Source organism: Lampetra fluviatilis, chromosome 19, assembly GCF_964198595.1.
Source record: "Lampetra fluviatilis chromosome 19, kcLamFluv1.1, whole genome shotgun sequence".
Lineage (NCBI taxonomy): Eukaryota > Metazoa > Chordata > Hyperoartia > Petromyzontiformes > Petromyzontidae > Lampetra > Lampetra fluviatilis.
This window is the reverse complement of record NC_136293.1, coordinates 8707948-8722642: the sequence shown is the minus strand read 5'-3', so window position 1 is coordinate 8722642 and position 14695 is coordinate 8707948. Positions and strand designations below refer to the sequence as shown.

Sequence of the window (14695 nt, the reverse complement as noted above, 5' to 3'; positions counted from 1 at the left end):
GGGCGAGTGCGGTAAGCGAGAAATAGCTATAAAGAATATTTATTTAGATTGGAGGAATCGGATGAGCTATGAAGCTCTTTTTCACACGTCCAATTTCAGCGGGTCGGAACGTGAACACAGCAAACGATACAAAAACGATATAAGTCCGATTCATCAAACTTAAGGTAAGGCAGCAAAAACCAAAAAAACTGTCCCTCACCACACCAAGAAAACAAGTCCAACAATAAAATGTCACCTTTAACATTGAACTACAAATACAGCGGTAAGGATTCGTTACAAATCACATTTGCAAATCAGAATATGCTGGAGGAATCTGATAAGTTCTAAAGCTCGTTCCACATGTCCAGGAGGAGCACGTCATAACGGTACAGCAATACAAACACGACAGAGGTGCAGAGTGTATGAAAGGTAGGCAAATCACTTAAAAACAAACCAATTAAACTAAACACGTTTTTTTACTTACCAGGTAACGAGCTATGAGCTTTTTCAGAAGCGACCTGGCCACAAATGACAGCTCAAAGAGAAGTGGCTTGTGTAATTTTATGCAGCAAAATCATCTAAATGCACGTTTATAGATGTCGAGGGGTAAACCGGAGGACCCGGAGAGAAACAAATAAACGCCACCACGGGAACCGAGAACATGCACACTGTCGCATGCTTGTCAACCCCTTCTCAGTGCCTACTTATTTAGACCAATTCAGACCATATTGGTCACCCCGTGGCCTTATAAATCTCAAAAACATGTTTTTCACGTATTGAAACGGTTGTACGCCTTATGGACCTGAAAACTCAATTTCCCTGTACACGAATACGGATAAACCGTGTGGGTTTGACAGCTCTGCTATCGGGAAGCAGCGCCCCGTGTTTAAGTAATAATTATGGTTATAACCAATGCTAATTTCGCACAATGGGCTCGCTCCTAAGCGCGCTGCCATATTCAATCAACCATCCACGTGGGTCAAACAATGCCCCCCGTTGCTTAAGCGAATTAGGATTTACAATCGGGCTGCCGCCTGCTTCCTATTGGCCAGCCCCGTCTGCCTACCCACCCCACCCCCCGGGGGGCAATAGCCCCCACCCCCCGGCATTGTTTCCGGCCCCACCCCCGGAAGTGGGGGCGTGGCCACGCTAGAGCATTACGTCACCTCGTGTTCTCCCATCTGTGATGTTGTAACGGAGTTGGCGGGTGCTTACAAGACGGGGGGAGGTAAGATAATTGTGTGTGTGTGTGTCCAATGTGCGCGTTGATTGTGTCATTGTCCGTTGTGTAAAATGTTTGCAAGTTGTGTTTTTTTTTCTTTCACGTGCAATTGCATGGGAAGAAGGGTCGGTGAAGAACACGTTGTTTGCTTTCACTTGTCACGGTGTTTTTTTAAATGCTCGAATGTGGTTCAGTAAGTGTCGGTCTATGGGGTGTGTGTGGGGTGGGTGTGTGTGGGGTTTGTGTGGGTGTGTATGTATGTGTATGTTCGGTGTGTGTGTATGGGGTGTGTGTGTATGGGGTGTGTGTGTATGGGGTGTGTGTGTATGGGGTGTGTGTGTATGGGGTTTTTGTGCGCTTGTGTATGTGTGTTGGGTGTGCGTGTATGGGTGTGAATGCGTTTGTCTTTGTATGGGTGTGTATGTATGGGTGTATGTGTGTGCCTCTTTATGTATGAGTCAGTGCATGTATGTATGGGGCATGTACCTATGTATGGGTGTGTGTTTGTGTGTTTGTACGAACGGTATAGGTAATGATGTGTATGATTGTGTATATGTATGTAATGGGTGTGTATATGTGTGCGCGCATGTATGTATGTGCGTGCGCGTGTGTGTATGCTTGTGTGTGCATATTTATGGGAGTTTTCGTATCGGTGCGTGTGTGTTTGTGCCATTGTGTGTATATGTGGGTGCCTGGTAAGTGTATTTGCATATGCGTCTCTGCGCGTGTGTTTAATGTATGTGCCAGTTTATATGTATTGGTGTATTATGAAAGTATGAATGTGAATTATACGGTACTTGTAATGTGTGTGTGTATGTAACACATTTCGCGTGACGACTTCAAAGTGCACCTAGCCTGGCACAAGCGCTGTGGTGACATCACCCGTCACTTAGTGGCGGATGGCGGCTGCTGTTCACAAGTATACGAGTGAGTGTGTGTGTGTGAATGTGAGTGAGTGTGTGTGAGTGTGTGCAAGTGCTCACGGCCAACATCAGTGACGATTATCTGAACAGGTCCCGGGCCTCCCCTAGGTCGACTCAGCCTCAAATGAGTACCTGGTGCGGTGTGTAAACATCGCCACTGGGGAGACAAACGCGTCCGGGCGTGGTGTTGCCCCCCCCCCCCCCATGTGCCGTTCCGGTCTTCATAGGTGCTCGCTAACAGCACTTGCCCCAGCAGCCTGTTAAGGCTACACGGGGGATCTTTGCCTTTGTGTGAATGTGTGTGCACACTCTCACTGGCTGTGTGTGTGTGTCTGTCTTCCCTTCTCTGTCTCACTTCTCCATGCCTCTGGGTCTCGATGAACATCTCTGTTTAAGTTCACCGTGTCTCTGCATCTGCATGCGTCTCTAATTTGTGTTCGCTATCCACGGCTTCGTGTCAGTAATGTTGTCATCTGCATCTCACTTTCTTTGTCTCGGTGTCTATTTTTATCTCTCGGTGGGTCTGGATCTCCCATGTCTCTGTTTTTAGCTAAGTCTGCCTCCGTGTATTTGCGTCTGTTTCTCATTGTTTGTTTGTCCCTTATTCTCTCTCTCCCTACATGTCTCTGTGGTTTTGCATAACTCTGTTTCTGTGTCTCTATCTGCATATCTTCTGTGCCCACGTCTGCCTCTGTGTCTCCGTGTGTTCGTCTTGACAATTTCTGCTTTACCTTTTGTGTCGTTGTTGTTGTCTATGGCGTCTCATTGTCTCACCAATTCTGCGTTCTTGTCTGTCTCTATGTCTGCTCTTCGCCATCGTCTCCGTGTCTCATACCAGTCAACCCATTATCTTATTACAGACCAATTCAGACCGTATTGGTCACCCCCGTGCCCTTGTAAATGTCAACGTTTATCCTACAAAGTCCCATCGCAAGGGAGAAACACAAACAAATAGGCACTGCCCCTGTGGATATACAAAACCATAGGGACACTGTTTTTTTGTTGTTGCCGTACTGAAACGGCTGTATGGACCTGAAAACTCAATGTCCCTGTACAAGAATACGGGTGGGTAAACCGTGTGGGTTGACAGGGAATGATGTCTCCCAAGTCTTCGTGTGTCTCTCTCTGTGGAGGACTCCCTGTGTATAGGGTGACGTCATAGGACATCCACAGCGGAGATTCCACGCAGCTTGCTTGGTTCGCTCCTCGCTCTCCCCGTGCTCAAATCCTCAAGAATCCTCGGCAATTCGACTCATTTCGCACGGAGACGCAGAGACCGAGAGAGAGACGATGAATAAAAAAACAACCGCATGTTCGTTTTGCAGCAAGCTACTAAAATATCACGCGAACGTTTACCAAACTTCACACCTACTCCCCCAATCGCATCATAAAGGAGCGTTGAGAACACTGTAATTAGTTCATTTAATAATCCGAGTACAGAAATGTGTGTCTCGCCGTTTAGAACGAGCGTTGGGGCAAAGTGCTATTCTCATTTACTGCTGTGAGCCGGTGATGAACATTTCACAATCGCATTGCAGATAACAACCTCTCTCGATCCACGGTTAGCTTCCCACAAAGTGGTACTAATTTTAGTGGTCCTGGACGGATGATGATGTGCTGAGAGTCAAACCCCCTCCCCCTTTTTCCCCCTCTTCCCCCCCATCACCCCTCAACTGAAACATTTTCACGACCAAATGAGCCCCGAATACGCCCGATTTCGTCAGGTATTCGAGGCTAAGCAGGTTTGATCCTGGCTAGTACTCGAATGGCAGACTGCTTGGGAACAACATGTATTGTAGATTCTAGATTTGAAGCTGTCGTGACTGCAAGGATTCATATTCTTAGGTTTTTTCGGTAAAGCCACGTAGGTAAAAAAATTAAAATTAATAAAAGTAAAATAAAATCACGACGTTTCGGAGGCAACACAAGCCTCCGTCTTCAGGTGGAACCGTCACAGCACGATAGCTGATTTTTATTTTATTTTTTATTTTACTTTTATTAATTTAAATTTTTTACCTACGTGACTTTACCGAAAAAACATAAGAATATGTATTGTAGAATTGTGCGGTGAGGTGGACAGGAGATGGCAGAACAGACATTGATTCATCAATCTATCCGTGTGGAGCTTTTAAGTGTCGTCACCAACCTCGAACGACTGCTGTGTTTTCTCCGTGTTCTCCGGTTTGCTGGCACACGAAGCCACACAAACGCCTTAACCATGGAATTAGCCAACCATCACCAATGTAGCAGAACCCTCCGGCTGTAGGAATCTTGAGACTCTGCGAGGCTGTTGGTTAACGAAGGACATCGCTGTTTGTGTCATAGAGCGATACGACACGGTAACGACCGGCCGCAGGTTAACTCAGTCCCCTAAATAAAGGTCACGGAGTTGCTCGCATACATCACCGCACAGCGAGCACATTGCGTGCAGTGACATCACCTCGCGCCGAAGAGATAACGCATGCGCGCGTGTGAGTGTGCTCGTTGAGCTGCCAGTGACGATTACCTGAACCAGTCAGTCGTGGGGCTCTCCTAGGTCGACTCGGCCTCAAATGAGTACCCGGTTCTGTGTGTAAGCATCACCACCGGGGAGACAAAGGCGGTCGGGCGTGGTGTTGGCCACCAACCCCCTCGTGTGCCGTGCCGGCCTTCATAGATGCTCGCTAACAGCACTTGGCGCAACAGTCTGTTAAGGCTACACAGGGGATTATTGTCTTTTGATTGTGTATGCGTGTATGTGCCAGTGTCCATGTGTATGTATGTGTGCGGTGGCGCAGTGTGCACCGAACCAGGTGACCCTCGCTTCCCAACCCTGGCCCATGGTAGTGGTCAATTTCTGAACTGATCCTGGGCTTCCCCAAGGTAGACTCAGCCATAAAATAATACCCAGTGCATTGCATAAACATTTCGTGTGCTGTACTGTGTCGGCCTTTAGTCAATGCTTGCTAACAGCAGGTGCCCCAGCGGTGTTGATTCGGGCTATGCGGAGGAGCTTTTTCCGGGTTTGTGTCCATTTACATCGAATTGCCCGAGAGAATAGAACTCTTAAATCGGTTCTCGCTTAACAGCACGTGCACCCGACAGTTTGATAGAGTCTGCACGGGCGGGGGGTGGTGGTGTGTCTATGTTTGTGTCCATTGACAGGGGATGACCCAGGAGGATGGAAGACTGTGACCTACTCTTCAAGATCGTTCTCATCGGTAACGCGGGGGTCGGCAAGACCTGCCTCGTGCGGAGGTTCACGCAGGTTTGAGCAACACCCCCCCCCACTCTTACCCGTGACCTCTGACCCTAAGCCCAACTCAACCCAAGGGCAACGTACCCTTGAAAGGCCAATTTGTTGAGCTCTCATTTGTGATGGCCAGGTCACTTATGAAAAAATTAACCCGTAAAAACAAAGTTTTTCACTATAAATCCTTTATATGCGTGGCATCGGGGCGGCTAGAGTCCTCTCGTCCTCTGGCTTGAGATGGCTGCCACCTATGGGTCAGATGATTGTGTGCCAGCATTAACCAATTGGTAAATAAATATTTAAAAAAATTTCCCTAAACAGTGTAAAATTTTGGAAAATTTTTTTCACGAAAATTCATTGTCACACACAACGAGTCTGTGTGCAAAATGTCAGCTCGGTTGGATCACGGGAAGTGGGTTAAAAAACGACCGAAAGATTTGCACGGTCCTAAGCAAGCAAGCAAGCGAACTTAATATAAAGGATTTAAAAATAAGTTAATACCTCAGTGGGCTTTTGCTTGGTAGGATGGGGATGGTTTAGTTTTACTTGTGTTTTGTTGGGTGATTTGTTCACCACCTTTCTTCTACTTTGCACGACTGTCGTGTTTTTATATTGTTGGTTGTTGTAACGTTCTTACCTGTCCCTCCTGAACATCTGTGACAAAGACCTTTACAGCTCATGGGATTCCTCCTGTATGAATAAATAATCTAATTCTGAAAGGCTGCAATGGTGGCACGTTGCATGGGATTACAATATGTGATAGGTTCCATCAAAAGTGCCGAGTAAGAATATACGACTGGCCAATAAACATTTTAAAAATAGACAAAACGTTCTGCCCTCTCACCCATCTCTTTTCTCCGCCCTTTGTGTGGCTATTTTAAGAAAAGCTCAGCCAATCCTGTGAGATTCCAGCAATTGAGCTCTGTAAATAAGGTTCCAGCACGACCTGTAACGCCGTGACGATGCATGTTTACTGTTGCAATGTGCTATACGTCGCGTATGTGAAATAAATTTAAATCTTTTCAATAAATAAAATGACAAAATCCAGGAAGAAGGCCGTCAAACGCAGCAACTTTGACAATCTGCAACGAAAGATGCGTAGACCATGATAATTGGTTTTTTACCCTTCTATCTGGCAACAAAACTGACACCTTTTTACAAGGAGTCATGTTTGCATAGACTGCAATACCTGCAGTCATAATACAAACAAAATACATAACTCTGATAATGTGCACTGTCCTTGAAGTTGATTGGCCCACACCCGAGACAGCTTTCCTTCGAGCCTAGTCTCACATGGGTTGGACCAGATGACGCCAAAAGGCGCAGTTTTGTTGCCAGATAGAAGGGTAAAAAAAACAATTATCATATTTTTACTGGCAAATGAGGTTCCCATGATGCGTAGACCATTTCAATAAAAATGTGCATGTGACTCGAGAAGTCATTGAATTCATATTCAATAATTCGATGGAACAGTTGGATCATCGGGGATTGTATTCGCACCTGTGGCAGTAATGTTCTCGAAGCAACACTTTTGAGCCACGAAAAGATGGAATTGATTCAACGTTTCGTGTAATCACCAGTTCATTCCAAAATACAGATGCGGCGATCCAACAGTAGCAGCAATTTAGATGGATACAGTGCCTGAAAGCCGCTGTGTTGCAGTGTGCGTCATTTAATACGTGGATGTCCTGATATGACAATGATGTCGTGGGGTTGGGTCATGACTTCATGACGGTTTTTATGACAACGGCACACTCTTTTGCACAGACAATGAGAGGAATGGAAAATTCCGCTCCGGTCGTCCTAGTCTCATTGTCAGCACTTCTCTCGGTCATGCAAAGTGGAAATCAGTTTCATAGATTTTTTTTTTAATGGTTTGATTACGCTGAGTTTTTACAAACATCTTTGGAGAATAAATTTTCGGTTGGAGGGCCACGTTTTATTAATTAAGATTTAATTGTGACTGGTGTTTTTGCCCCTTCTTCTTCTTGTCATTTACACATTTAAACAATTTTCCCTTCGGACAAATCTCCCGCGATGCGCCCGGTCTCGACGGGTATCGACGGGTCTCGGAATCCAATCGGCATTGAGCCCAGGTGTGATGAGCTTGCGGGGGACTGCGTGCTGGACAGTAGAGGGCAATGCAGAACAATCTCGACGTTGTACTGTACTTGTATGTTCACAAGCTAGTGCTCCCCCACTTCACCGACCTGCATTGACCAGCGTAATAAATTGCGGTCAAATTACCCAGACAACCCACGCGGCGTGGGGAGAAACCTCACCCAGCAGTGAACTGACAAAGGGCTGTGTGGTTGTGTGCGCGTGTGCGGTTGTGGTTGTGTGGGGTGGTTGTGCGTAGGGGCTCTTCCCGCCCGGTCAGGGAGCCACCATCGGTGTGGACTTCATGATCAAGACCGTGGAGGTGGACGGAACCAAGATCAAGGTGCCCAGCATCAACTACACCAACTTCCACAACAGCCAACATCAGCGTACACGTACCTACAGCCTTTCAATGCCAACAGCCTACCCATGCCAACAGCCTACACATGCAACAGCCTATACATGCCAACAGCCTTTATATACCAACAGCCAACTCATACCAACAGCATGCTCATTCCAAGTCTATAAATCCCAGCATATCCTAATCTTTCCAAACAGCCTAAAGCTCAGCAATCTATCCAATGCTAAAATGAGTATTTTCTCAACAGTTTCACCCTGCCTACATCCTAAAGCCTAGCAACTGTCTACACATGCCACAGCGGCCTTACTCTAGCAACTGCCTACCCACAGCAGCCGCATTACCCCTACCGACAGTGTGACCCTGCAATGTTCACGGCCAGACGGGCAATCACCGATCATGCCATCGTCACAACCCTGGCAACAGACGACGCCTTGCAAACACGGGTGCACGTACGTGCGAGTGCGTGTACGTTCGATTCTCACTGACGGGCCAACATCAGTGATGAAGATCTGAACCAGGCTTGGGCCACGCCTAGGTATATATATATGCACATGCGTGCGTTTTTGTATGTGTACATGTGTTGCCACAGTGGGCAGCACAGGTGGTGCATCTGCCAGTCATCTCAGTCAGTCAGTCCACCTGGGTCTGTCCCGTCACCTCCTACCTTCAACACTTCATGCGATAGCCTTAAAGTGCACCAAGCCTTGCCCAAACGCCGTAGTGACGTAAATACCAATTAGTGGCGAATGGCAGCTGGTGTTCTTTTTGTGTTACGTGCGTGCTCGTGAACACGTGTGCTCGTGCACGTGCTCATGTACGCGCTCGTGAACACGTGTGCTCGTGTGCATGCTCGCGAATGCGTGTTTATGTTTGCCCAGTTGGCCGGGGTGCTTTTTCCCGTAAAACTTTTTTTTTGTTTAACGCGACAAAAAAGAAAAAGTTCACTCCCACAGTCCACAGCAACAGTTGGCTCCTGTCCACGCGCCTTACGGTTTCCCTTACCCAGGCCCTCATCTCTCTCACGTCTCGCTTTTCTCGTGTACGCGCCTACTCTTTTGAATTCCCCACACGCCTTCTTATAAAGGAAAATCTCCCGACAGTGGCGGCGGCGGTGGTGGTAGCTGCACACCCCCTTCGTGCGCCATGCCGGCATTCGTAGATGCTACTCGCTAACAGCACTTGCCCCAACAGTCTGTTAAGGCTATGGGGGGGGGGGGTCATCTTTGTCTTTGGTGGCCACACAGTTTGAAGTTGAGAATTTTTTTTCTTGTGGAAAGGCCGGGTGGGCAATCGATCGTGGGTTACCGTAGGCCATCTCATCCCACCAACGCCTTTCGCCACTTTCGCGCTTACACCCTGTCTTGAGGGTTTGCACTTCAGTGGGAATTTAATTCGTCGTCGTCATCATCAGCCGCGGTCGATCCACCGCCAGACGGAGGCCTCCTCTCGCCGTGTCAGTGTGGGGTCTTGTTCGACCGTGCTTCACCGCGTTGGGTCAATGTGGGATGGTGTTCGCGGGGCGGGGTGTGTGTATGTGTACGTACCTACGTACGTGTGTGTTTGCATGTTGAACTTCTTTCACACCGTACCTAACCAACCGCGCTAACTGGAAGTGCGGGTAGTAGGGGTATATAGTAGTAATAGACAAGAGTGGTGGTGGTAGTAGGGTTATAGAGTATTAGAGTAGCGGTGGCTGTCTCGGCCTTCACTAGGCAGTGGATAGGTCATGGCGTATTGTCCTTTATGACTCGCTTCCCAATCCATATTTTGACTCATTCATAAACGTTTAGTTAGCATTCCGGTTGCCCCAATTTTTTCAACGGGTGGACCTATATAATAATTTTTGACTTCTCCCATCTCAACCACCCGCCCCCCAACAACCTCTTCCCCACCGCCCATCCCACCCGTCGCACGACACAGCTGCAGATCTGGGATACGGCCGGGCAGGAGCGGTTCCGCTCCATCACGCAGAGCTACTACCGCAGCGCACACGCGCTGGTGCTCACGTACGACGTGAGCAGCGAGGAGACGTTCGCCTGCCTTCCCGCGTGGCTGCGCGAGATGGAGCAGCACGCCAGCGCCCACGTGCCCCGCGTGCTCGTCGGTGAGGGCGGCGACGTGACGCGACGAAAAGTGACGCTGCGTGACGCGACGTGGCGTTAGGGGTGGGGGGTTTGTCCTATCGCGATGGTTGTTTCCCATTGCCAAACATCAGTGGCGACGGTTTTACAACTTGGCGGTTTCGTCGCTAAATCTAGCGCTGTTTTGGGTTACCCCTAGCGACAAGAGACAAACCCTCCACTTTCAGGTTTAGGAGCCATTCAGGATCCTTGCCGTATCAATTTGCTTGGTATGATACTCGTTAAGTTGTCTTGTGAAATATGATTTTTAGGTCTATCTAGCGACACCCTAGTGCCTTATTGAGGTTAGCACTGCCCGCTCACTAATCCTTACGCCGCTGCCGAGCATGCTTGCATTCACGTCTTTGCTTTGGACCCCGGTGTGTAGCGATTTACACGAGGTGGCGCGGAGCGATTGTTGCCAAATGTGTCTGTTGCAGCAATCCGCTTTCACCGTTGGTGATGGTGGCAGAATGATACGACGTTACTTCCTGTGAGGTCACCTCACGTGAGGTGACCCCCCCCGCCCCTCAGGAAGTTACCTTACAGATGAGGGCAACTAAAAACAGCGTACCGCTGTCTGCCAAGCCAACTTCCCGTCCGTCCGTCTGTCCTTGACACGCAGGAAACAAGCTGGACCTTGCCGACGTGCGGCAAGTGACCCGTGAGCAGGCCGAGGCCTTCGCCCGCCAGCACGGCCTGCGCTACCTCGAGACGTCGGCCAAGGAGGCGGAGAACGTCGAGCGCCTCTTCGTGGAGCTGGCGCGACGGCTGGCGCTGGACGCGAGACAGCCCGCCCTGGGCGACGCCCCAGGCCCTCCGCGCTCCCACTCGTGCGGTCCTGGAGGCCTCCCCGGCGACGGGAAACCCGTCAGCTACTTCACCTCCTGCTGCAACCTCTGAGGGGGGGGGGACGGAAGCCGCACTGCTCCCGGCTCCCGGCTTCATGGTCACGGGGAAAGGCTGAGCCCGCGTGGTTCGTTGAGCGAGCCGCTGAGCTGGGTTCGCGTCCAGTGGAGGGTAGGGCAGGGACTAGCGCGGGGCCCCTAGAGCCAGCGACGTTTGGCCACCCCCCATACCCCCCCCCCCACCCCCCCACCATCATTTCTGGTTGTGCAACGAGGCTCGCACGGAATTGTGGGTACATCGCCACTGCACACCATTGTCGGAGTATAAACCACATTGCAGCGCAGCAAAGAAAAAATACCCTTACGATGTCGTGTTATTTAAATAAATTGTGTTCTTTAATTAAGAGCTTTCGCAAGGAGATCTGGGTAAGAGAAAAAAATAATACAATATTTGGGCGACATGGGATATTGTATGTAATACATAATTGTTAAAACATGGATAAAAAAAAATGAAATTCAATTTGTCCAACATTTAACCACCCCGTTTATAAAAAGATAAGTATGTAATTTAAGAATTCATGTTGGACATCTGTGTCCAACAAACGGGACTGCGCTGCATTAGCGTCGTCATCAAGGTCTGTGCCGGCTCCATAATGATCACATTTGGCAAAACGTTCGTTGCTGTTTGGCCTTCTCAGTGAACAAGAAGCCAGGTCGAATGCAGATGCCAGCTGGAACATCATGGCCAGAAGTTCTGAACCGCTGCTGCCGGTGGTGGTGGTGGCGGCAGTGGCGGCAACGGTGTTGGTGTTTGAAGGTGGTGGGTGGCCCTACTCGTGGAAACATCTGCAACCGATGACCCTCCCACCACATCGACCGCTTCCCCGAGACCCCAGGCGGAAAAACTAAACAACGGGACGATGTTCGCTCACTCCTTGGCATCATCGCGCGTACAGGACGGGAGTCGTCGTGGGATGCGCCAAAAACACCGAGGCGCCCTCCGCCAAGCTCCTATGCGTAAACTCTTCTCCCCGGAAAGGACATTTTGCTTGCGATAAGAGATTTACAATGAACGGTTACACAAAAAAATGAAAATGTATTTGCAACATTGGTGTGTTTGTGGGGTGTTGGTATTTGAGTGCCTGTCCCAAGAATGATAAAGACCCTCCACTTTGCTTCATTAGCTACCGAGGCAAGTGCCTATAAAAGCCGGTAAGACGGACGAACGTGCGATGCTCGCCAGATAGCAACCCACTCTTAGGCCCCCTTTGTCTCTGCAGTGCGCAAAGTTTGTCTTGGCAGTCGGAAGCTAACGGAGGGATCTTCGTCTTTTTGTCCTGAAAGTGAGGTGTTTGTGTTTTTTGGTCGTGTTTCCTATAGAAAGCGGGAGGTTGACGCGTGGTGACATCATCGCGGTCTAAACCTTAAAGTCTTCACCCCTCCCTCGGAAGGGCAGAATGAGGTTTTTGGAGTTCCAATAGAGCAGTGAAGTTTATCGAGTGACGTCCAGTTATTGTATTATTAAAAACACGAATCCCAATTCCGAAAGTGCCAAAACTTATTCTGAGAAGGTTGGCTGGAAGTCGGTAGGCAGCGCTTTGTGTGGAAATTTTTTACTTTTGCCGATTTTCTTCGAATGACAAAACAAAAGGACCACAGGTTGAGATGTCTCTGGGGCTCGAGGAACGCGCTGAAAAAGGCATGCGATGGTGTACGAGGTGAGATGTGTTTAGTCACCAGCCAAACGTGGGAACCTAAAATGTGCACGCGCACGCACGCACGATAGAGCTGCTCAAAATGTTTTCGGATTGAAACACTGAAATAAAGAGATACGCACAGGACCCGATGTACCGCACGCGCGTACTCAGCGTGGTAACGTGAAACGTGAATGTGCCTATTCAATGAAATGGATAGCACAAGTGTATTGAGTAGTCTTATAGGCCAGGAAGTTTGTACCACCTGAATTGCCAAAACGCCTGTGCTAACGAGTTATATGGCGAAGGGAGCGTCGGTCGCAATGCTGTTGGCGGTTGTCGTCCGTTTCAGCCGCAATGGATGGATGAGGTTTGTCTTGATAGCCGTTGCGAGTTGTGTGATATTCGCTCAATATCTTGTCGTTCTGCAACTCGCAGATGACACCGGCCATAATCGGTAGTTTCACTAAAGTTTTATCGCCGAAAGTGGTACTGGAAAAATTTAATTATCCGATCTGAGCCGATAGACTAGAATGTGTGGTTTACAAAAAAATGTGTAGTCAACATCTCATAAATTTTTGACTGCTCTTTTGTTTATAAAAGCTGGGATATTAATAGAAGTGTTTTTATTATTGTTATAATTAAATGTGAATACTGTAGGTAATTTAACGAACAGGATATAGTTAAGTTATTGACCAAGTTTGAAACTGAATAGCGTGTTTTGTTTTCTAAAAACAGGTGTAAATATATTTTATTAGACGTAAATGCATTTGTTTTGTTCGTGATTAGCCTGCGTTAACATTTCGGTTAAGACAACAAAAGAGATTAAATGAAGATGCTTTGATTTGAGATGCTGCCAATGTGAACATTTGTCGATGTAACTGTCAGTTTTGTTCTCAATGTTTGTTGTCAACTACTGAACTTGAACTTGCAGTATGTTTCACACACAAACAGACCAACATCCCGGATTCTTGGTGCAAGGATGCCGTTTGCGAGCACCTATTAAGGGCAGCTCACAGCACGCATGTTAGAATTGGTGGTGGGGCGCGCAACACGCAAGTCAGGGCCACCTTTGTCTCCCCACTGATAATGTGTGCGACGTCACGGCCAATATAGGTTAATCGGTTTAGGCCGAGTTGACTTAGGGATTGACATCAGATATCAATTGCTGCCTCGTGTGATGTTCATCATAGCCTGGAATTGAACCTAGGCTGGCGTAATCATTGACCGCTATTGCACTCATCACACACGCGCACAGGCACAACGGGGGCACCGATGTATTTGGTACTAATAAATGTTTTGCGATACAAAATGCGTGCCCTGCTGTCGTTTGACTATATTTGTGCGTAAAAGCTGGTGTCGAGTGTTGTAGTGTCAAGATGATGGGTTCAGTTTTAGGTCAGAGTTGGGGTTAAGGTGCAGGATCAAGACTATTGTGAGATATGAGGGAAAATATTGCTCCAACTTTGACTGGTCTTTCCTTCTAGAACTGACCTTTATGACATAACAAAAACTCGACATTTGTGAAGGCCACTGGTCTGGCGATGTCCACTCCAAATCTTTCTGCCCACTCTGAATTGCTCCAATGAGACCTCTACCCCTGACCCCCCACTCGAGCACCTCAAACATTCTCTTTTTTTGTTCATTCCAACTTGATTTTTTTCTCAATTTGTCGTCGCACTTATTTATATCTCAAAACCTTCCCGTCTCTCAATGTCTTTCCTTCGCAGTGCCCACTTCTATTTGAGTCTCTCCTTCAATTCCCCTCTGCTTATCCGCCTTTTCATAAGCTCCCTTTTTCATGCTGAGTGCCGCTTTTCCCACGTCAATCCTAACGCTTATCTCCAGACCAGCATCTGGCCCACTGCTGTCCCAATACTTGTGTGACACTTGGACCATCTCGCCTTCTGACCAGCTGTTGGCCCATCCAGTGACGTGCATGTAACCTGCCGTCGGAGTTGCACGAGTTCCATTCATGTACATTCTTGTTCCAATTCGGTATTTCTCATTGCAAAGGCAATGCTATGATTACGCGTGAACTGTCACTTGGGAATGTTTGCTCCCGGCATGGCAATGAGGAATTTCCACTTTTGGGTTGGCATCGTCAACGGAGGTGCTCGCTTATCTGCGTAAAACATTGGTATTTTTGCTCAGTTTGGGTTGCAATGTTACTATATATATGTCCAGCCGTTTGTCATTCCACTGCTGGATGAGGG

The 14695-nt window shown here is 48.2% G+C and overlaps 1 protein-coding gene across 2 annotated transcripts; it reads left to right on the top strand.

Annotated features, from left to right (window-relative positions):
• Positions 1 to 1111: 1111 nt before the first annotated feature.
• Positions 1112 to 13777, top strand: RAB30 (RAB30, member RAS oncogene family). 2 transcript variants are annotated; one of them, XM_078864960.1, is made up of 6 exons: positions 1112 to 1207; positions 4869 to 4986; positions 5269 to 5371; positions 7716 to 7799; positions 9738 to 9921; positions 10563 to 13777. In XM_078864960.1, exons 3-6 carry the CDS (start codon positions 5285 to 5287, stop codon positions 10838 to 10840), a joined length of 633 nt encoding a protein of 210 aa, XP_078721086.1. In that variant the 5' UTR covers positions 1112 to 1207; positions 4869 to 4986; positions 5269 to 5284; the 3' UTR covers positions 10841 to 13777. The 2 variants fall into 2 exon arrangements, with proteins under 2 accessions (XP_078721086.1, XP_078721085.1); XM_078864959.1 differs by lacking the exon at positions 4869 to 4986.
• Positions 13778 to 14695: the final 918 nt, after the last annotated feature.